Source organism: Octopus bimaculoides, chromosome 18, assembly GCF_046866305.1.
Source record: "Octopus bimaculoides isolate indiv1 chromosome 18, ASM4686630v1, whole genome shotgun sequence".
NCBI classification, from domain to species: Eukaryota; Metazoa; Mollusca; class Cephalopoda; order Octopoda; family Octopodidae; genus Octopus; species Octopus bimaculoides.
The window spans coordinates 41,818,714-41,843,713 of NC_142945.1; the positions used below are offsets into that span (position 1 = coordinate 41,818,714).

The 25,000-nt window shown below is 36.9% G+C and overlaps 2 protein-coding genes and 1 long non-coding RNA gene across 8 annotated transcripts in view; 1 reads left to right on the plus strand and 2 right to left on the minus strand.

Moving 5' to 3' along the window:
• Nucleotides 1-3,813: 3,813 nt before the first annotated feature.
• On the minus strand, nucleotides 3,814-22,307 carry LOC128249799 (uncharacterized). 4 transcript variants are annotated; one of them, XR_016244995.1, is made up of 8 exons: nucleotides 22,105-22,307; nucleotides 19,739-19,832; nucleotides 13,387-13,416; nucleotides 12,771-12,870; nucleotides 12,363-12,386; nucleotides 10,254-10,508; nucleotides 8,827-8,953; nucleotides 3,814-4,089 (listed from the first exon to the last, which is right to left on the minus strand). XR_016244995.1 is itself a non-coding variant. In XM_089366092.1 (6 exons), exons 1-6 carry the CDS (start codon nucleotides 22,139-22,141, stop codon nucleotides 10,449-10,451), a joined length of 345 nt encoding a protein of 114 aa, XP_089222218.1. In that variant the 5' UTR covers nucleotides 22,142-22,307; the 3' UTR covers nucleotides 10,243-10,448. The 4 variants fall into 4 exon arrangements, 1 of the variants encoding a protein (XP_089222218.1); XR_016244997.1 differs by lacking the exon at nucleotides 22,105-22,307 and adding an exon at nucleotides 22,034-22,100; XR_016244996.1 differs by lacking the exon at nucleotides 13,387-13,416 and having other exon boundaries at nucleotides 22,105-22,260.
• Nucleotides 22,308-24,843: 2,536 nt separating this feature from the next.
• Nucleotides 24,844-25,000, plus strand: part of LOC106870360 (uncharacterized) — a 182,552-nt gene continuing 182,395 nt past the window's right edge. Inside the window, exon 1 of the long non-coding RNA XR_008265917.2 lies at nucleotides 24,844-25,000. This exon is cut by the window's right edge and continues 204 nt beyond it. This is a non-coding gene — a long non-coding RNA (uncharacterized LOC106870360).
• Nucleotides 24,874-25,000, minus strand: part of LOC128249797 (uncharacterized) — a 5,856-nt gene continuing 5,729 nt past the window's right edge. For all 3 annotated transcript variants that reach the window (XR_008265900.2, XM_052974301.2, XM_089366096.1), the window contains one exon: nucleotides 24,874-25,000. This exon is cut by the window's right edge and continues 139 nt beyond it. The gene's annotated coding sequence lies outside the window, so the exon portion shown is untranslated.

Below are 25,000 nucleotides of genomic sequence, written 5' to 3' on the forward strand. Positions count from 1 at the left end.
GTTGCTTAGCCATTAACTCAACCGGTAACTTTCATGTTTTTTCTTGTTTTATTTTTTTACATGTGTGTTTGTGAAAAATTTTGATTATATATTTTGCTTTCATAAATGTTTTGTCATGAAATTTCCTGTTTTCTGTGCAATTCTCTTCAGAAAATTAGCTTATGAACTTGTGTTTCTTTTCGATAATGACGATGTACAAAATGGAGTTATAAATGGATGTCCTTTGCTTTATATTTCCTATGAATTATACAATGAAAATCCCTTACGTCGATTCTTCATAAAAACTGTTCTATGACCAGTTTTTATAAAAAGCCGGTGTAGCCAACGCTTGGAAAGAAAAAAACGTCTGTACTTGATTAGGCTATTCTATGTCCATATAGTACCCAGGTATTGTACAGACATTTTTCTAAAGCATTAGTTAAACAAGTAGTCTTTAGTGCTTTCTTTGAAGTTTGTAAATCAACATTTGCAGGCTGAAAGTTGTCTTTCCTGATCTTAGAGTTCTTTGTCTTCGGTTTCTTCCCTAAGATGGCCCTCCTCGATCACTACGAGAACTTTATTCAACTACCTTCTGAATCATAATTCATTGTCTGGATTGTGGAGTTAACATCACACAAGCAAGAACACATAATTCTTTTTATACCATAATTTTCGACAAGTTGGTGACCACCTGGTTGAGAAGGAACATCTTTAAGTATGATACCACCTTTACATGATCAGCGGAAATGTAGAGAACATCGTTGTCCTATTCCTGTACTGCAGGAACGAAATGCTTGAAAAACACACATATTGAACGCTAATTTGTTTGGATTTTAGCGATGAATTGGTAGCTGGTCCATTATGTCTTTTAAAACTCACAAACGTTTTGATCTCTCCATCTCACAACCACTAACTTTAAAAGGTGCATTTGCATTCACAAAGCACTGGTCGTTAAACATTCTTTATTTAATTTATGACCAATTGTGAAGTTTTGCCTCTTAAATGCTTTGGTATTCCAGAGTAAGTCCACCCATACAACCTGGTTACATTCTTCTTGTACATTAAAAGCCATTAACACTTAATTAAGTAATTTAACTTCTTTCTGAATGGTTTTTATTTGCTTAATTGCTGTGTAACCTGCTTCACCATTTGTATTTTATTATCTTGGCGATTTATAAAACGTGATTATAGACCTGTTATTAGTTTCGAAATTTGGGATGCCAAACTAACTTGATTGAATCACTTTAAATTTCTATAAGGACATGTATTGTTAGCAAAGGATCATTAATAAACAGACTCCACATTCGTCACTATCTTCTTAAGATTTGTATCTTTTACAACTCTCATACGATTCCTTGAATCAATATAGGATGGTTTAGAATTTACATCAACATTATATCTGAAAACAAAACGCAATAGGTTTGTTGTCAGCCTTATTCATGCCTGAAATTAATAGCTTTTCGTAATTTAAAACTCATTACGAACTTTTTCACTGAAACACGCCCTTCTAATTTACAAGTTCAAGTTCCTGGTTCATAGATTTGAGCCATGTACTTCTTTAAATTATTGCTTTCCACTGAAGCTCAAGAAAATTGAAGAGCAACACAAATTTTGTCAGACAAGGTGGTTATTGTCATGGTATGCTCAGCGATATCATGCTGAACAATCCGTCAGGCTCAACAATAAATGTACAATTTTTAGGCTACTACAGAATGGCTTAAATTTTGTTTGCCAGTGGCTATTATTTCACTTGAAATCGAATTTCGTAATATTATATAATGGACCAACAAGAACTGAATTATTGTGAAGAAGATCAGATTCAGTTAATGAATTTTCAATGACGTTATAGAAACAACTGCTCACCTTATGAAAATACAAGTTATAAATCATCAACTTATATTGTTTCTTATAACTTGCAATGTTGTGGTTTAAGAAATTAGAATATATTTATACATGCACACAACTGTCTCTTGGTGATTTTTGCAAGTTATAATGTTCTTCATATAGGGGTAGCAACTGTATGATATTTTCATCGAGTATCTGTTAAAATTTTTGCTGTATTCCTGGTTTATTGGAAAATGTTTATTTAAATAAGATTGGAATTCCTTACCTACGTTAGTGTTAAAATGAAGGGAGAAAGGAGGGGCAAAGCAAATTATTTTCCTAGGTCTACTTTTTGGTCTATTTTTACGATTCATATTTTGACTTAAAGCGTTGTAATATATTTTATCTTTGAAGCTGCTGTTAGGTAGGGCATTATTATTGTAGGGGGCTGCCTTATCAAATATTTGTTTAGAAGATAAATTTGATATCTTATTATTAATATCAGCTATCAGAATTTTAAAGACTGTACGAAGGTGACAGGAATGTTAATGAATGTATGAAAACTTCTCATTTGGCTTATGAAACGGCTTATAAGAGCGAGAGTTTAAATCTAAGGAAACATCTAAAGAATTCAACTTTAGATAGATTAGTAATAACAGTGATTTTGAGGCCTAAATGACTAAAAGTATGAATGAGATTTTTTCCGAAATTTATCAAGAGTGCGACCATTACTGCCATCGTTTCGATATAGACCAACATCATGGGATGGAAGCTTGGATCTCAGTGTATGTAATATAACGAGACCCACAAAATCACAAATGTCTGCACTGTCATATGATACCATCGATACAGCAAACAACTCATTTGAACCTGATGTTTTAACCCATGCTCAGCCCTAACTAAATAAAAGAGGTTTTCTTGCATGCATGATAAAGTCCAGGTTTATTTGGTCTATATCCACATATACTTTTGCAAACTCAGTTGCCTTATCAAGCAATGATCTCGATATCTTGTATATCTTGTTTTTGTTACAGTACCGTAATAAAAGAATAATCTAATCACTCCTTAAGACGTTAAACCACACCATACAGTAAGTAACATGATATTCCTCGATAATATGCGGACCCTCGGTTTCCTAGTAGGTGCAATTGTTATCATTATTTCATCTGTCGCTACATTCTGATTTCAAATTCCGCCAAGATTGACTCTTTGCCTGTCCTCTTTTCGGGGTCGATAAATTAAGTACTAGTTGCGTACTTGGGTCGATCTAATCGACAGCCTTCTCCCCATACATTTCGGGCCTTGTGCCTAGAGTAGAAAAGCATTTAAATATAGCTTTGTCATTCCAAACAAACTTTGTTGGAAAGTGTGCAACTTCTACACATCTTGACAAATACTACTCAGAAAAACTCCACTCTTCAATCGGGTTTTTTTTTTCGTTGAGAGGATGAAGTATTCTTCGAATGTGGCTCTTCAATGACAGCACTTCAAATTTTGATGGACGTTTGAATTTGAAATCCCTATCTCACAACTCGGTTGCCGCACAGATGTTTTAGAACTCTGGCAATACGCGTCTTGTACACTTTCTTGCTTTATGGGCTTCGTCGACGTCCGCGCTCTACCGGAGCGTCACTTGTGGACATTATAAGCAGTTCCACCTGCATCAAAATTATATCAAATTTTAGTTCCAGTGATGTTAAGTCGTGTAGGTGGATCTGTTTGAAATTCCCTCTTAAACTATCTTTGAAGTTCGACAGTATTTTCAGACTTCCAGTTGCGCTTTAGGACAAATTTCCTTTGTTCAAAGTTTTGTCTAGCTCCTTTCATTCTTTCTAAGACAATTGAGTAATCAACGGTTAAAGTAACGGTTAAAGTGTCTATACATTTTCAAGTACACCCAGTGTATGTATATATATATTTGTGTGCGTGTGTGTGCGTGCGTGTATGTATTAGTGTTCAATATTAGATAATATAATTCGAGATATAGAGAAACTTGTAAACAATACATGATTGTCATTGGCTAAAATACATTTTATGATATTCCGCTTTGTGTCTATTTGATCATGGATGACATCAATCAAAAAAGAAAAAAAACAGGCAAAAAATGAATAAAAATCTAATGCTTGGGGAAGTAGGGTGGCGATTATTTCATTAGATTATGGAATCTCCACGAAACCATTCCATATTTTCCATTACAGTATTGGTTGTTGCCTTGAGAAATCAGCGTTTGTCTCTTGGAATTCTAATAGCTTTATCTTCCATTATTTCTATATTAGCAGTTCTGCTCTGTTAAATAAATGAAATGAATGTAGTCATTACATCATTGACAATGATAGCAACAGGAGACTCACCAACAAAGGTAACAGCAACCACAGTAACAACAAAGGTGTTGACAAGGTTAAGGCTTTGAACTGATGCCTTTAGATCTATTAGAAACAGCAGTCAAATCACTCACAATCCAACCCATCATCATGAAAAACTGAGAATTCGTTGTTTTTGTTTCTTGAGTTCACTATGTTTCTAATATATGATAGAATAGCAACAATAACAATAGCAATAACAATAATTATTTCTACTAAATTTGAGGGGAGGGGAGAAAGTAGTCGATTTCAGCGACCTCAGTGCTGAAATGGTTCTCATTTTATCGACCCCGATGAATGAAAGGCCCAAAGCCAGCAATTTCGTGGGAGGTGGTAAATCGATTACATATACTCTCGGTACTATACTGGTACTTATTTTATCGATGCGAAAGGACCTCGGCTGAATTTGAACTCAGAACGTGAAGACGGACGAAATGCCGCTTAGCATTTTGCTCGGCGTGCTTAATGATTTTGCCTACTCGCCAGCTTAACAATAACAATAATAATAACGACAAAATAACATCATCAACAACGCAAACATCAACATTATTATCCATAATGACAACTGCTACACCATCATCATCATCTTCATCATCATCCTCATCATCCTCATCATCTTCATCATCATCATCATCATCATCAAAAGCAGCAGCAGCATCACTACCAACATCATCATCAACAACTTGAATATCAACAACAACAACAACAACAACAACAACAACAACAACAACAACAACGACAATGATGGAAACATTACTACAGCACAAATTAAAGTTTAAAATTTTCCTTTTCAGCCATATCTTCCACCATATTGTCAATATCAAGCCGCCGTCTTGCATCACTAGCAGCCATCTTGTTTATATAAATAGTCTCTATATTCGGTTGTTCAAATTCACAAATTGTCTTATAATGTGGAATAGTCTTCCGATATTGTTTTGTTTGTTTTCAAAGCAGCCATTAAAGCCCTTTCTTCCCCTTTTGTTTGAAATGACTTTGCATTAGTAAAACTTCTTTCTTCAATTTGTAGCCTGTATCTTGCTTGCTCACGAGTCTCAAATTCCCTTGCATTAGCAGTATTATTCTGTTATATTTTCTCAGCTTTGTAATTTTTCTTCCGGAGTTCTTAAAATTACGGCAAATAACCTTCCCTGTCGTTAGGACAACGGCTATTCACTGCATGACACTGTAATCACATACTCCATTCCGCTTCCTAATTCATTCCGTCATTACTTTTGCCTTTCTCTCTATTTTTCGCTCTCTCATTCTTTCGCTTTTCCTCGGCCACCTTTTCTATGACATACATCCACTCATATCCTTGTGTATCCATTACGCTTTGTAGCTTTCTAGTGGTTTACTCGTCTTTCTCTGACCTAAAGTATAGCTGAATGAACTTCCTGTTTACGGTGATAAAAACTAAGATATATATAATATATATGATATATATCATATATAAGATATATAAGATATATATGATAATATAATATAGTATATATATGTATGTATATATATATATATACAAATACATTCATATATATGTATACACACACACACATACATACATATATATATATATATATATATATATATATATATATATATATATATATATATATATATATATATATATATATATATGTATGTGTGTGTGTGTGTATACATATATATATATATATATATATATATATATATATATATATATATATATATATACACATACACGTCTTTATATGTGGGTGTGTGTATTCATGTTGGTACCACACCAAAATGGCGTAAATAATACAAACATATAACATGCACACATACATTCATACATATACACAAGCTTGTGAGTTTAGACATAAATCTGTAATTGTATTATTTGATTTACAGGTTTTAAACCGGGCAAAGGAAACCTTTACCGAGAAGCGGATGCTATAAGGCATCCTCAGGTAGACAGAACTATTGAAAAGATATCAGGCAATTTTTGTTAAATATGCCTGCCATTTAAGAACTGCCGCGGGGCGCAGTTTGCTCAAAACTGTTTTAGGCCAAGGTAAGCAGACGTGCTGCGAAATAGCTTCCTATGGGAATTTGCTTTTCTGTTGCTATAACGAATTTAGTACTTATTTCATAAACATAAACGGTAACAACGAGGATGGATGAAACTCAGAAAAACATGATCTTTCGATTGACTAATTTTGAATCACTTTACTGAGACTGATATCGCTATTATGTACACACATACAAAGATACAGGTTTACGCAGGCACACACACACACACACACACACACACACACACACACACACACACACACACACACACACACACACACACACACACACGCATACACACACACATATATACTTGTATGAATGCATGCAAGTACGTATGTGTGCATGTATATAAGGAAAGACTCAATAATGGCAGGACGAGGAAGATAAGATGGGTAGTTAGATTGATTGATTGCTTTTGATACGACTGCCCTTAAATTATACACATATAAACGTATGCATGCATTTATCTATCTACCTATTTTTATATATACATATATATACATATGTATATGTATACACACACACACACACACACACACACATATATATATATATATACGCACATACATATGTATATGTACATCTTTCTATATATATGTATTTTAGTACCAAAATACAGCATAATACCAAAAATCCCAACATAGCCATCAAGATATAGGACCAAATACTTCAACAGCCTGGGATTCAAGGGTTCACAGCTGCATGGCGTGGATATAGGCGTTTTGAAAACAAAACTGAATCTCCTTTTATCAAGAAACAGATCAGAACAGCAACGTTAATCTCCCTCATTCACCAAATGCCACATATTAGAGGAGGTTTAAAGAAAGTGTTGCAAAGCAATCCGTGGTGCCTAAGCATGCCCGTAGCCCTCAGGCTGATAGTAACAAAAATATATACATCTATATGTATGTATGTATGTATGTATGTATGTATATATATATATATATATATATATATATATATATATATATATATATATATATATATATATATATATATATATATATATATATATATACATGTGTGTGTGTGTGTGTGTGTGTGTGTGTGTGTGTCCTAGACTTTTATCACCTCTGAGGTTCTGCTCGCTATGAAACCTATGTAGCTCTGATCCTACATACGCAATTCCGTTAGAATAAGAAATTAACTTACCATCTCAGCAGAAAATCGTAGAATGAGAAAATTGATATTCCTGGATGAATTGATTTCAAATTTTAACTCCCTTAATTCTCATCAGAAGGTCTCAATGTATAAGTTAATTTCTTTGCTGGTAGTCTGATTTCTGTTGTGCTTGTTATTTTCCCAGTAATTGGAGTTCTTCTTAGAGGATTTTTCGGCTCTCATTTTCACGACAAATCCGGCACTGCATGTGCCCTATTATAATTATAAATTAGTTTTAAAATTTTGGATTTGCCATTTATCGGCGTTTGCTTGTTGGCCACCTATCTTATTGTTCTTATTATTCATTTTACGAATGATAATAATTAATAATGATATGTATCTCAATATTTTCGATTATTTATTCATTTAGTGACGAATATATATATATATATATATATATATATATATATATATATATATATATATATATATATATATATATATATATACATATGTATACATACAGTAATCCCTCGGCATATCACGGTTCACCTATCGTAGTTTATTATTTCAGCTTACGTTGATTCCTCTATGGTGTTCTTTTGCATTTATAATAAAACTTCTCGGTATACTTCGCAGCATATATTCCGGACGGTTTGATACTCGACTTATATATTTCAAGTTTTTTAATTTTGCTTATAGAAAGGTTCGAACTTTCTATCGTTGTGGGTAAGCTTTACGTCCGGGAATTTTACGTATCTGTGATTGTTTTCCATTTCTATTTCCAGTCCGAAGTTCTCAAAGAATTTAACAAGATTTTTCTTACAACTTTTTATATTTACGTTACTACTTCTTTGTACTGTAAATAACGCACCGTCTCTATATAATCTCACTCCACTAAGTTAAAGAAGCTTCTATTTGTGATGATAAATATATTCCTACTATATCCATAACTTGTGCTGAATCACTAGATTCCATTTTTATGTCGAATGAATCTTTTTTATCTGAGCGAGTCCAAAGTTTGACTCTGTATTCTACTATAGTGCTCCAAGTCGTTTGAATTTTTATCTACTTCGTCTCTAGTGAGGTCCGAGTTAATTTTTGCGAATAATAGCGCTTTTTAGTACAACTGAGTGTATGGACAGGAAATAGTTCGATGTATCTAGCGGCACGAATTTTGTCTTGTTTTTTGTTCCCCAGTTTCTTAAACCATGTGATAACTTCAGTGGTGTTAGATATTTCAATTTTGGTATTATTCTTTCTATTATTGCTTTTCTAATTCTATCTATGTCGGATTTAAATAGACATATTAATCTTACTGATGGGTTATCCTGTAAGTTTTGCTGATAGCCTTTTATGATTATTCTGGGCGTCTTTGATGTATATGGTGTTGCCCTATTTTGTAGACCCAATTTCTTAACTATTTCGAGCTCTTTCTTATACATTCCTCTCTCTCTTTCCATCACCTTCTCTTCTTTCCTACCAAATACACACAACACTACCCACATAACTCAATGAAACATTTTACCGGTGAAAATTGATAAACATCCTTCACTTAAACATGAAGATCGTGAGTTCGATTACCAGACCGGGCGCCGCATAGTGTTCTTCATGTTTCTCCATTCTCTTTTCCGATTCGTTGGGGATTTTAGCTTCTGCGAATATTTATGTGTATATAATGTATGTATGTGTATACACAGAGATAATAGTAATACATTGGAAGCTATATTGGAGCGATTTCATTAAACTAAAATCTTCTAAAATATTAACGACTTGTAGGCGCACAGTATTTCGTTATGCGACCATAATATACTAGAAAATGTATTAAACGCATTTATAAGCCAATATCGCATACAACTGTGTTAGCAGTGCACTAAGACCACGTGTTAGGGTCAACTGCACAGATTTTCTAAAGAAGTTATAGCCAGCATTGATTTTGGTAACGGGTAATGGGCGCATATGCCATATTTCGGACGTTTTGCTTCTTCATCAGCACCCATCTAACACATTAATTATCCACAAACTCATTGCTTGAATTGCCACGACATATAGCGGTGTAAAGTTATTTGATATAATAATATACTTATTGAATATATTCCTTGGAAGCTGGTAAATATTAATGACTTCTATGCACACAGTATTTCGTTATGCAACCATAATATGCTACAAAGCATATTAAACGTTTTTATGAGTCAATAACTCGAACTACTGTGTTAGCAGTGCATTTAAATCGCATGTTAATGTCATGTTTACAGATATTCTACAGTTATAGCTATCATTCTATAAAGAATCTATTCTATACAAAGTATAGCCACAAACTCCCGAAATATGGCATATCCGCCCATTACCCATTTTTTAATCTTCGATCACATTGTTAACATTTGACGTCTTGGATACGAAACGTCGTAATGAAATCAGTCCTGTTTATAATTTCTCTTTACCGTCACATGCAACATAGCAATACGGATGAAAGACATTGTTTTCATTCTAGATTTGCTTTGTAAGAACTTTTAAATAGTACTCTTGTAGGAACATACATAACGGCTTATATGAGGAAATTATTATTAAAGTCATATTGAAATATTTTCCAAAACCTGGTGCAAAGTTTCATGAATATTCCGTATTATTTATGCTCCCAGATGTCTGTATTGGAAGAAGATGCAGAACTTCTCTTCGTCTTTAGCTGTTATTTAGGTACGGGTCATAGTATGTCGTATAGGTTTAATTCTTGTACTATGTCTGTCAGATTATAGTTTATGTTACGATAATGTTACTTCTTGTTTAATGAAGAATTTGTAGCTTACAATGAAACGTACACCAATTTATCCTTCTCTTAATGCTATTCATTTTGCTGGTATGGCACCATTGTCGTCCGGTGTGAATATTTCGAATGTTACATTTAAAACGATTTGAAAATGACATGAGTTAACATAGTAAAAATCGATGAAATCTTACAGTTATTTTAATCTAAATTTACAGTATACTGTGTAGAAAGGTTCGAAATTATCTTCAATGTCACGTATAGAGTTGTAGACACGTGTAGTAAAGCTGATCTCTTGCAATATTGGGAATTCACTTTTATGACTCATCTCATTAAAAAAAAGTCTTCAAAATAATACTCAAACATACTTGTAGTGACATAATATATACTTATATATGTACAAGTAATAGAATTATAATAGCAGTTGCGAATAGTGACTGGCTCCTAACCTGTAAATGACAGAAAAGTTTGGTTATTCGAAGTTTTATATCGACAAACATTTATAGTGATTTAGATAAGCTAGTTTACTCTGCTACTATTTGCATTTCCATTAGTATACAATTGACCTATGTTTTTTAGGGTGCTGTGAGCATAAAATATATTAGTAAGGCCCACATATAATTTTATATGTTATTTGTGAGGATATATTAAGGTGTGAAGGCGCGTGGCTTTTGGTTAGGGTATTCGGCTCCCGAATGTAAGGTTTTGAGTTCAATTCACAGCGACGCTTTGTGTACTTGAGCACGAAACTTAATTTTACATTGCACCGGTCCACCCGGCTAGCAAAAATGAGTAGTATCTGTACTTCAAAGGACCACATCCCTGTGTCATACTGAATCTCCCTTACAATTCTGTTGTTGTTGTTGGCACTCCGTCGCTTACGACGCCGAGGGTTCCAGTTGATCCGATCAACGGAACAGCCTGCTCGTGAAATTAACGTGCAAGTGGCTGAGCACTCCACAGACACGTGTACCCTTAACGTAGTTCTCGGGGATATTCAGCGTGACACAGTGTGACAAGGCTGACCCTTTGAATTACAGGCACAACAGAGACAGGAAGTAAGAGTGAGAGAAAGTTGTGGTGGAAGAGTACAGCAGGGTTCGCCACCATCCCCTACCGGAGCCTCGTGGAGCTTTAGGTGTTTTCGCTCAATAAACACTCACAACGCCCGGTCTGGGAATCGAAACCGCGATCCTATGACCGCGAGTCCGCTGCCCTAACCACTGGGCCATTGTGCCTCCACCCCTTACATTTACATTAAGTGTAAACGTGATTGTGAAGTGCTTTGCGTCTTTCATGTTAAGTTTACAAGCAAGCTGTTCAGTTGGTCGGATCAACTGGAACCCTCGTGTATGTTACATATTCTAACATTTTAGGTGTGCTTAGAGATTCTTTTAAAATATGACGTAGGTCTAGGTTTAGTAGAATGGTTGTTAGATTCATAGTAGGGCATTACTCTCCCACAGCTATTTCTCCTGCTATGGGAATTACCGAACCTACTGCTATGGGATCCTTGTTCAGTCGGAGGAATGTACATAATGCTATTCTTCAAAATTTTCCTTTCGAATGCCTTCTCGTAATAACCAGCATCGTCATTGAATATTTATTCGATAGAATTTTATTTAAAATGGCTATGTAATGCCATCACAATTATATCATATTTCTTATTAAAATCAATCATATTTTAGTAAAATACTTTCAAAATATCACTGCAAAGAACTCTAGCTTATCCGTATTATGAATGTAGCACCTCATTCCTCTAACTGTTATTCCTATGCAAAAAAAGCAATATTCTGTGTACAACGTAAGTTACACTATCCATAATGTTATTGTAACTATACGGTTTCATAATGCAATTTTCTACAACTTTCCTTAGATCGGAACAATATTTTTAAGTCGTAGTGTAGAATTTACATTGCAACAGACATGGAATATGTATTACATATATGGCGCATGTTTCTTTTTTACTATGAACACTCCTATTCCAGTTAGGACATTATAATATGACTTTTCAATATTTTCCTTTCAATTAAATAATAGGGAAATTACACTGTAATACTACATAAAAAACAATCTTTTTATGTTCAGGAGGCTTTGCATTATGTTTTATGGTTATGTTTCTGTTATTGAAGCCATATTGAAAAAGGTTTACCATACTATTTCACTAATAGCAAAACGACAGCTACTTGTACTAAAGAAATGTTTCAACCATATTATAATGAATAAAAAAATGTTATCCTTCAAATTGATTGAGTTGTAGTCATATACAAAATATTCAGCGGTAGTAGAAATATTTTGCTTACACCAAATGTGTTGCCAGAGCCACCCTGAAAGAAAATGATAAAATAGTTAACTTGCTATTACAGACATATACAGACATATACACATGTGAAATATATAGTTCTCTTCTGAATATAGCTGCCATAGCACTATCATCGATTAAAAATCTTGCAAGTAAGACACGTTCGATACGTTCATGTCATCGCGTTAAGTCTTAAGCCACATTATTTAATATCCAATTGAAAGAAAATAAAAATGTAACTAAATAACATGTTCTCTCTTTCATTGATCGATCGTTCCTTGAAAGGTACTTTTACGCAAAATAATGATTTTTATATATCCTTACAATACAATAATTCTTTTTAAATCATACGTATCTCAGTCGCTCATTGTTTTAGACAAATAACGCTAAAGTAATGCAAACTATTTACCTTCTTACACTTAAAAATATAATCCATTCTGAAATGCATTGTACAATATGTGGTATATTTTATATGTTTCAACATACAATTATCAAAATCCATGAAAGTACTGGAAGGTAAAAATATGAATAAAAATTACATATTCAGGTATTCTTGTATTGTTTATATTTTTAAATCAACTCTATTCTGGACTCAAACTCGCCTTCCAAATGACTCCCAATTATAAATGACTCCTAATTATAAACCAAAGTTAATACTCAGTTTTAAAAACAGAATTACTTATCAAGTTCATAGTTTTACAACTAGATAGAAAATTTAACCTAACTGTCGGAGATCTTTAAACAACGATAGAAAAATTATACAAATTTGAATTCAAGATGGTCCAAAATAATAGTCTATTTATTTATATGTAACTGAGTGTTGCCTAGCACAATTTGTATTGTCTTCTGTCTAACTAGGTGACAGAAATATATATATGAGTAAATCACCAATATACCGGTTAAGAGTGTGAGAGAATTGGTAACGGAAATATGTGTTCAATCGATGATAGTTTAAGAACAAAATTCGCGTCTATATTTCATCGTACAAGAGGCCATCATATTATATAAATTAAGCATATACTTACTTTCGTCGACTTGGATCCATCTCAATACATCTAGCATTTTAATAACGATAAAGCTTTTATAAAAACAAATATTTGTCAATATAGTATTGCATACATATTAAATATAACACATAGCAACAATAAGACTATCTATCTATCTATCTATCTATCTATCTATCTATCTATCTATCTATCTATCTATCTATCTATCTATCTATCTATCTATCATCATGGACGGACGGTAGACACATCGGCTCCCATGTAAGTTGCATTTTTCACCTCTTAAAAGACCTATTTTGTTTTAAAATTTTGTATAAGTTGTGTATAACACAAAATACTTCGTGAACATATATTTTTCAAATCGGAAATAGCTCTATTTAGAGCCTTATTTCCAAAAATTCAAACATATCTTCCTCGTTCCTAGCCATATTCTTTAAAACGAATATGGCTAAGGTTTTCAACGAGGCCGACTTCCCGCTCCTAATGCCAGAGGCGAAAACACTTAATGCCGTTCCGCATGAACGCAGACAAGTGATGAAGAAGAGCAATGATTCTGAGTCAACTGCTGCTGCCTCAACCACCACCACTACCACCATCACGTGTACAAACTCTGCTGCTACAGCAGTCTTGCCTGCCACCGTCACCAGTGACAACAACAACAACAACGACAAAGATAACAACAACAACAGCAACAACAACGACAACGACACAAATGTCCTTGCTAACACGACCACTGTCCTCACCACTGCTACTACCAGTGACAATAACAACAGCAACAACAACAGGACACCGACCTTCAACACCAACACCACCACTACTTCGACAAACTCTGCCGCCACTACCACCACCTTTGAACCTGGCAGTACCAACACCACTGTCAATACCACCATCAACAACTACAAGACGAACAAGATAAACAACACCACAAACGCCACAAACAACATATCTGCCAGCATCACAAAAACAAATTTTGCCGATGCAACGAAAGAAAAAAGAACAATATTAACATTCACCCAAAAACAAATCAATGACACAAAATCCCTTCTCACGAAAGAAGGTGACACTGTACAAATACACATACCAAAAGCAATTATTGAAAATACAAACAAGAAGCACATATCATACAGACTTATCAACAAGAAAACGAAGCGACCGGAGAATTTCTCCACCCAAAAAATTGAGATTTGTCTCAAACCGATATGGCCCTTTCAAAGTCATGTTACTTGGGGACGAAAATTTGCCACGGTCCTAGTACGCTTTAAGAGCGAACAGTTAGCGAAGGAATTTTCAACACTCTCTCTCCACACAGATGACTTGGTGATGATACCGAGTTATCTTGGACAGAGAGTGACGAAGGTGACAGTAAAGAATGTCCCTTCACAAGTGGAAACACAGTGGATAGTAGGTTCTATATGCCTCGAAATGGAGGAGGCAAATATATTAGAAATTGCTACTGCAGAGGAGAAAAACTGGGAAGGGGGAAAAAAAGTCGAAGTCCTCCTCCACATCACTGAAGAGGAGTGCCAAAAGATCCCCACACACATCCAACTGGCAAAGGACCACAAGTTATATGTAGTGGTGGAAGGAAGGCGGCCACGTTGTTATGTATGCGGCAGCGAGGCACACCTCAAGGACAGTTGCCCAACCGCCGCCAACCAAAAAAAGCAACAAGGGCAACCACCAAAACCCGGAAAAAAAACCCTACTACCAACACCACCATCAACAATCAAAACAAGAGAAACACAAGCAACGCTGGCAACTGAGAAGACAACAGCATCTGCAAAAACAACAAGTGAGGAAGCAGGGGAAAAGAAAGAAAATTCCAAGACTGTTTCCCCCTCCCCCACATCACACACACCTCACACAAATAACAAGCCATCAGCACCAACAAAAACAGCAACACAACCACTCACACAAGCACACACAGACGCTCACAATTTGCCCCTACCCCCTTCCGATTCCTCAGAACCTTCGTCGGAAGATGAAAGTAATGAGGAATGGCAAATAGCCCAGAAAGGAAGGAGGAAGAGGAGCAAGAAAAGAAAAGCAAACACAAACAAAGCAGGGAGATACACAACTCCCGAAAACACTCCAGACACCAACACAAGCACACACAACTACAACACAAGCAACAAAACCCCAAAAGCAAGTACACACACAATGCTCACTGCCATCAACACAAAAAACTCAGAGTTGATGGAATACATCAACACAAAAACAAACATAACAAACGAAGACATAAAAACCAGCAACCACCCATACACAACACCGCCAGAACACATCAAAATACTACACATAACACCAACCCTGCATCACACACTAAAATCTATTTTTCCAAAGGCAGTTGGCAAATGCCAAAAATACCTGGCGAAAAAACTATATAGTGATCTCCTCGAAGAAAACCCGAAGGAGGAGACACAAAAACTCTCAAACGGTAAGTGACTCTCTTTATAAAACTTTAACACTCAAATCAAAATGATGCTCAAGATTGGTTGTGTAAATGCGCGTGGCTTGGGGTCCCCTTGGAAACAAGGGTACCTCCTAAATGACATAAAGTCACATAAACTAGAAATCATAGCCATAAGCGAGACCAGACTCCATGATCCGCGGGCCCTATCGTCCATGTTTGGCAGACAGTTTAACATTTATTTTTCTCCCTGTCTGCCGAGAATGGGCGGTAGTGGCACGGCGGTACTCTTTCGCAAGAGTCTGGATCTCGAAGTAAAGACAGTATTCATAGACCCGGAGGGTAGATTGGTTGTTCTGGATGTCGATGGCAGCGATGGGTGTGCTTTTCGACTCATATCAGTATACGCACCACCTTTAACAGGTAGGCCGGATTTCTTTCGACGTCTAGAAGTATTCCTAGGAACGTCTCGTCCTTTACTTTTAGTGGGGGATTGGAATGCTACCTTGGACACGCATCTAGACTATGTGGGCAGAGATAGGAATAGACGGGGATGCAAATGCCTCAAAGACCTGCTCAGACGCTTTCAACTGTCTGACAGGTACCGACTCGATTACCCGAATGCGCCAATGTGGACATGGACAAACCGCATCGGGTCGTCGAGATCGTATCTAGATAGAATACTGTGTAGGAGAGTAGATAGAGATAGCATAGGGTGTCCACAATTTCACATAGTCAGCTACACGGATCACAAACTTGTGACGTGTACGCTAGACTTAGATAAGACACATAGGCAGGGCTCCGGTTACTGGAAACTAAACGCGTCTTTCCCGTCGAGACCAGTTTTCAGAGACCGGATTAGCACGTTAGTAAAGAGGGCTTTGACAGGAGCCATCATCAATAACAAATGGTGGTTTGCCCTCAAGAGAGCAATAAAAGCGGAAGCGGTTAGGTATAGCAAAGCACTAGCCATAGACAGAAACAGAGTAGAGGGTGAACTAGTTAAGAAGCTAGAAGAGGCAATTAGAAGTGGCATCGCATCCGACGTTTTGGCGGCGAGGTTGGCCCTTGACCAACACTTCAACGCCAAACACGAAGGGTGCGTTGTCAGGGCTAGGATGCGTGCTCTAAGAAACGAAGGTGTTGGAGCCGCACGAGAGGCCCGGGTGGCGGAGGCGCAACAGGGCAACAAAGCCACCATTCGGTCTCTGGTGGACGAACAGGGGCGCGAACTGCTCGAGCCAAGCAAAATGTGTGAGGCCTTTCAGCGGCACTTTGCTCGACTGTTTGGGACGAATGGCGAGCGAGAACGCAGGGTGGACTTCAGTGCCTACCTGCACAGCCTGCCACGACTCTCGGCAAGAGAGGCGGAGTGCTGCGAAGGTGCCATCACGGCGGCGGAAGTGAGGGAGGCGATGGCGGGATGCTCGAGGGACAAATCTCCGGGTTTGGATGGTCTGCCCTACGAGCTTTACAACTGTAAGCCAGACTTGTTTGGAGACGTCTTGGTGGCGGTGTACTGCAACTGGCAGCAAAACGGGAGCATTCCTGGTTTTGTGAGTCGAGGAACCGTAACGCTGCTGAAGAAAGATCCAAACAAGGGGGACGTCATAGATAACTTTAGGCCCATCACTCTGCTCAATGCAGACTTGAAAATTTTGGCCAAGGTGTTAGCCAAGCGGTTGGCGCTTGTCATCGAGAAACTGATCGGCAAGGCGCAAACGTGCGCGGTGCCGGGCAGGAGCATCCATGACAACCTCCATCTGATGCGCTACATCATAGAGAGGGTAGTTAAGGAACCTGGCATGGGTGGGGCCCTGATCAATTTAGATCAATCGAAAGCTTTCGATAGGGTAGACCATCAATACTTGGAGGCTGTCCTCATAGCAGCCGGCTTCGGTCCCATTTTCCGCGGCTGGATGGCTGCCTTGTACAGAGGCATCCGTTCGGTAGTTCGCGTCAATGGGCATCTATCAAGACCCTTCGACATTGCACGTTCGGTCCGTCAGGGATGCCCCCTCTCGTCGCTTCTGTACGTGTTGACTCTCGAGCCACTACTGCGGAAGCTGGCGACGCTGAGGGGCATCCCGCGAGAGTTGGGATACGGGACGAGCGTGTCGGCATACGCGGACGACGTCACCGTCATAGTGTCTAGCCAAAAGCACATCGAGCTTGTCGGCGAGACACTGAGAGACTACGAAGCGGTAACGGGAGCAAAAATCAACCGGGATAAGTCAGTGGGCTTGCGGCTCGGCACCTGGAGAAGCAACCCCATGCCGTCAAGTAGCGCCTCCGTCGTGGGACGTTGGACTGACGGTCCGGTTGAGATGCTCGGGGTCTGGTTTGGTCCAGACCTCCAAACGGAGAAGAACTGGGACGAGATAACGAGAAGGGTGGCCACTCTAGCCTGGCAATGGGCCGAGAGGAAGCTTTCCCTGAAAGGTCGGGCGGAGGTGGCGAACACGTACATCGCGTCCGTCATCTACTACCGCCTGACCGTCGTTCCTTGTCCCGACCCTACCATCACCAATCTGGAGCGCATCCTCTTCCGCTTCTTGTGGAAAGGAAGCGTTCCGATGGTTAGGCGATCCGTTTGCTGCCAACACCCGTTAAAAGGAGGACTGGGCATGCCGTGGTTGATGATGCACAGACACGCGCTGAGACTGCGACATCTCCGGCTCTACGTAGACAGCGGTGAACAGGTGTGGTCACCGTTTGTGCGGCGCGCTTTCCCGCAGCTCGTCTCCATGACCGAACTGCAGTCATGGATCAAGAAGAGGCCGAGGAAGGGCGAATGGCACCGCGAGTGTCGCGCTGCTCTTCGGCAACTCCAACAACCCGGGTCAACCTTGAGCGACTGCATCACAACTAACGCATTCTATAGTGGATTAGTGGAGGGAAGGTACGACGACGATCTCGGGGCGAACCTGGGCGTCGACGAGGAATACTTGACCCGCCTGTTTAAGACGACCTTCGGGCCGGGACCTATGGACAACTTCCAGAGATCCCTGGCCTGGCAGTGCTATCGAGAAGCACTACCCGTTCGGGATAAGCTCTACAGGCATGGCTCGAGAAACACGGGGCCGACCTGTCCGAGATGCCGGCAGAGCGACGAAACCGTTCTGCACGCACTCGTACAGTGTCCCACCATTTCCGAGCTGTGGGCTTACGTCGAACAACTGCTATCGCGTGTGGGACGAGTCGGTCTATCAGCCGAGTCTATCGTGAATATTGTCGCGCCTCCTTCCTTTAAACGGGAAGGAAGAGCTATTTTCATCGTACTTGTGGCTATGGCGAAAGAATGTGTATGGTGGACGCGTCTGAAAGGTCTAGAGACAAAGACTTTCCTCTCTGGGCAATCTCTCATCAACTTCTTCAAGTATCACCTGAAGAGGAAGTTGAGAGTAGAAAGGGAAGTCTTGTCTAGTGAATGCTTCAAAAAAAGATGGGTGAATGTAGCAAGGATGGCACGTGTGAACGACGGAGCCATCTTGAGCATAACCCTATGAACAAGAAAAAAAAAATAAAACAAAAAGGCAAAAGAGAGTCACTTACTGTTATAGTTTCTTCAATGAGAATATTGACCAAGGTTACCGTGGTCTTTTCCGTGGGCTTTTCCTTCCACGGCTAAACCTAAACTGTCCTCCCCTCTTTTTACACGAGAACATTACTGTGTGATACACGATCCCTATTGATCGGCCTTTCCTTTTCTTTTTTTTTCGATCCCTTTTGATCGAACTTCCCCCTTTTTCCCTTCCTACGATCCCTTTTGATCGACACCACCAATTTTTTTTTTTTTTTTTTTTTTCCTTCCTTCCCCCTTCCAAAAAGAAAAGCTCTACATTGTATTTGTCCCATCTTCATTGAGCCCTGTGTGGCTAATAAAAGAAATGTATCTATCTATCTATCTATCTATCTATCTATCTATCTATCTATCTATCTATCTATCCATACATACATACATACCTGCAAAATAAATCCATTCCGGAAGTATGTGCAAAGGTAGATGGACACCGACGTCTTGCCTCTATAGTGCATTGCTCTGTATAAGCACTGACACCTAAAAGATATGAAGTTTCGTTTGGAAATCTCAAATCATTATTGCGAAATCAAATTTTTGTACCAACACTGTCATTTCTGCCTGTTGCGCATTCATATCATACAGACTATACATATGATTGTTTGATGTTCGATTTTGTAGATATGTAGGAGCAATGAATATATTTCAGTGTAATTCCAGTCGAGTATTTGGACGTCAAAATCCCTCAGTAATAGATAGAAACATAGATGAGAGATAAACACGCACACACACACACACACACACACACACATAGACACACACACACACACACACACACACACACACACACACACACATAAACACACACACATAGACACACACACACACACACACACACACACACACATACACACATATATATGCATATATGTATGTATGTACCTATCTATATCTAGATATATAAATATGTATATATATATATATATATATATATATATATATATATATATATATATATATATATATATATATATATATATATATATATATATATATGTATATATATATACACACATATGTGTATATATATATATATTGTACTGTTTCGAGATAGTAAGTTCAACAGCTTGTACTACTTCTGCAAGAAGTGAATATTATTTAATGTACGCTCTATATATCCGCATGCGCTAGTAACTCTTTCATGTGATGACCACAACTCACACTGCATTTTGTAACTCGTGTTTTCATCGCACGAAACTATTAGAAGATCACAAATGCACAACTGTTCGAGAGCTTGATTCTGAATTAGACGTAACGTATATGGCAATTTCCAACCACTTGAAAGAAATTGGAAAAAACAAAAATCCTTGAAAAATGGGTGCCGCACGAATTGAATGACAACCAAAAAGAAAAAAACGCCGTTTTGAATTGTCGTCTTCACTTCTTTTACGCAACAAGAACGCTCCGTTTCTCGATCGGATTGTGACTTGCGATGAAAAGTGGATTCTTTACGACAACCGGAGACGCTCAGCTTAGTGCTTGGACTGCGACGAAGCTCCGCGGCATTTCCCGAAGCCAAAGTTGCACCAAAAGAAGCTCATAGTGACTGCTTGGTGGTCTGCAGCCGGTCTCATCCGTCATAGCTTTTTGGATCCAGGCGAAACCATTACGGTGAAGTACTGTCAGCAAATGAATGAAATGCATAAGAGACTCCGACAACAACAACCAGCATTGGTCAATAGAAAAGGACCAATTCTTCTCCTCGACAAGTCTCTGCCGCACGTCGCACAACTGACCCTGCAAAAGTTGAACGAATTAGGCTACTAAACTCTGCGTCATCCGCCATGCTCAACAGACCTCTCGCCTACCGATTACAACTGTTTCAAGCATCTCGACAACTTCTTGCGTGAGAAATGCTTATAAAACCAAGACGATGCCAAACACGCCTTCAACGAATTCATCGCCACCAGAACGCAGGATTTTTACGCTACTGGCCTAAATAAACTTGTTTCGCGTTTATTTCGATTAAAGTTTCGATTGAGTCGAGATAATATGCATCTGAATTTAAAGGTTCAAAACCCTAAGAACTTTCTTGACAACCTAATATTATATAAATGCATGCATATGTATGAGTCTGTATATATATACACAGACATATGTATACATACATACATATATATATATATATATATATATATATATATATATATATATATATATATATATATATATATATATATATATATATATATATACATATACACACATATATACATATATACATATATATATATATATATATAAGGTTTTTAAACTTTAAAATTTTCATATTCAAAAGAGACAGAGACTTCAAATTCGATATATATTCCTTAAGGAATCTAGTTAATGATCTCCTAAGGTAAGTTCTTATGCTATATTGGTAACGGTTGCTACATCCTCTGGAAAAATTATTATATATATATATATATATATATATATATATATATATATATATATATATATATATATATATATATATATATATATATATATATATATATACATACATATATATATATATATATATATATATATATATACATATATATATATATATATATATATATATATATATATATGTATACACACACACAATCACACACACACATGCACACATATATATGTATCAATATGTTTGTATATGTATAGGTATGAAGAGAGAGAATGAGGAAGAAAAAAAAGCAAAATAATGACGTTCCTACATCACTTATACCTATATTCTGCGCACAAATAGTAATGCTAATTCAGAAATAATCAACATAAAGCTACTTACGGAAAACGACAAGGAAAATGAGGATAAAATATTTCATTGTCTAATTTCGTGATGAAAACTTCATATTATGTCGACTTACACGTAGCGATTTCACTTATAATTTAGTATGTTGTAACATGTGTTTCAACTGATGACGAAGGCATGTAAATTTGATCAATGACATGCTAGCATAATACATCTTCATGTATCAAGTAAAGTTGATTTTAACTTACAATTGTTTACACAAGCCATTACAGATACCTTACTAACAGCTTTACACAATTGGTCTATTGATCAGCTGACAAAAATTGAACGAGCCCCCAAAATTAATGCTACTTTCGTCAGAGCCATTTCTGGTTATATATATATATATATATATATATTACGGAGATGTATTTGCATGGCAAATGACTTGATCTGAGATCGTGTGCTGAAACAAAAATAATTGCAGCGTGGAAGATGTTCATAAGCCATTTAAGAACACACACACACACACGCACACACACACACACACACACACACACACACACACACACACACACACACACACACACACACACACACACACACACACACACACACACACACACACACACACACAAAAACAACCGTCAAATTCACTTTAACATTTAAATTTAATTAGTGTCAAAATATTTTAGTCGCTTTGAAACCGCGACCTGTTCACTGACAAAACTTCGTGCGGACAAAACGCTAAATCTTTAATCTCTCCCTCCTTGGAAACGTATACCAATCACATTTTCAAGAAAAAACGGGAAATCTTGACTCCTTTCCCCTGGAAACTTACATCAACCTCATTTAGTAAATGCATTATTAGCATGAAAGACCACAAACCTAACTTCTCCACTAAGCCTTCTATCAGACAGTTCTGACCCACTAAATCAGACTTGGATCGAATTAGTTAATGCATTATGGAGCGTATTGTACAGCTATTTATGACTAACGTTAAGGTTCCGCTCAGGAATTGTACCGGCAATGTCAGTGCTTGTTTTCACTCTGTTCTTCATAAACACACACTAATTTCCTCCAGTTTTACATCTCAAATTATTATTCTTCAGTATCACCGTCCCTCTTTAACCTTCGCTTGAAAGTACACACCCATTTCTCAATCTGATACTGATATCACCGTGGCTGCCAGGAAGACTCTAATTCACACATCTACTCATCTTTTGCGCGTTTTATTAAATCTATGTAATCCCATAACTATAAGTATCCTTAATTACAACTAGACTTGAGGTAAGGAGATTAAAATTAACCTTAAGGTAAACAGCCTATATACACAACCTCGCAAAATGTTACCTATACCCTATCCTGGTCCAGCGCAAGTGAGTCCCCCCCCCCATGCAACACAAACATCTGTATCTGTGAATTATGTTTAAGACAATCATTAACCATTCTTTACTACCGCAAAACATATTAAGCAACACTAATAATAAATCAAAAAACATAAAAATAGAAATAGACAAGCTTTTGACGGTTTTATAGACATTTCAAAATTATAATTCTATAATGCTAGGTGTTTCCATTATTTTGTCCAACCCCTGTATATACATATTTTATATTTGATCTAATTAATTTCTTTGATATAATTGAAGTGTCTTATTTGTTTATCTGCATAATTGCTTCTATACCTACTCAAGTTAATCCATCATAGCTTTCTTCACTTTTCGGAACGATCCCCGTGAAGACATGGGAGTTTAAGCTTCAGTCTATTGAGCACTACTAAATGTCTTCTATACGGAGGTTATCAGGACCTTATCTGAGAACTATATGTGTGGGTGTATGTGAGTATGTGTGTGTGAGTGTGTTTATGTGTGTATATATATATATATATATATATATATATATATATAGATAGATATATTAAGACATACAAACACACGCACATATGTATATATATATACATACGTACATATAAATATAAATAAATATATGCTTATTATATATATATATATATTTATATATATATATATATATATATATATATATATATATATATATATATATATATATATATATATATATATATATATATGTATATATATATGTTTATATGTATATAAGTACACATACACATATTGGGTCATCCCATAAATAATACCGTTTTTTATACTTCGAAATATAGCATATATGCCTATCACCCATTTTTTCATCTTCCATCTCATTGTTTGTTTACATCTAACGTCTCGGATAAGAAACATCGAAACGATCATTCCTGGTTGTAATTTCTCCGTATCATAACATGCAATATAGCAACACGGATGGAAGACATTATTGTTTTCATTTTAGATTTGCTTTGCGAGAGCTTTTAAATACTACTCTTATTGGAACATACATCTCGGCTTTATATATAAGGAAATTGTTATTAAAGCCATGTTGAAATATTTTTTAATACCAGGCATAGAGTTTCTTGAATATATTATTTATGTTTTCAGATGTCTGTATTGTTGTACTTGGAGTTCATATTTGCAAAGAAAGTAGGTGTAGGACTTCTCTTCGTGTTTAGCTGTTATTTATTTATGAGTCATAGTAACTCCTGAGGGTCTAGTTATTCTGGGTCTACTGTGTCTGTCAGATTACAATTTATGTTACGATAATGCTACTTCTAGTTTAATGTAGAATTTGCGGATTACAATGAAACGTACAACAATTACTCCTTTTCTTAATATTATTCATTCTGCTTTATGGCACCATTTTCATCCAGGATGAATATTTCGAATGTTACATTTAAAACGATTTGAAAATTACAAAAATTGACATAGAAAAAATCGATGAAATCACACAAAGTTATTTTAATCTAAAGTTACAGAATACTGTGTAGAACATTAAAAGATATCCTCAGTGTTACGTAGAAAATTGTAGACACCTGTAGTAAAGCTGGTCTCTTGCAATATTGGGT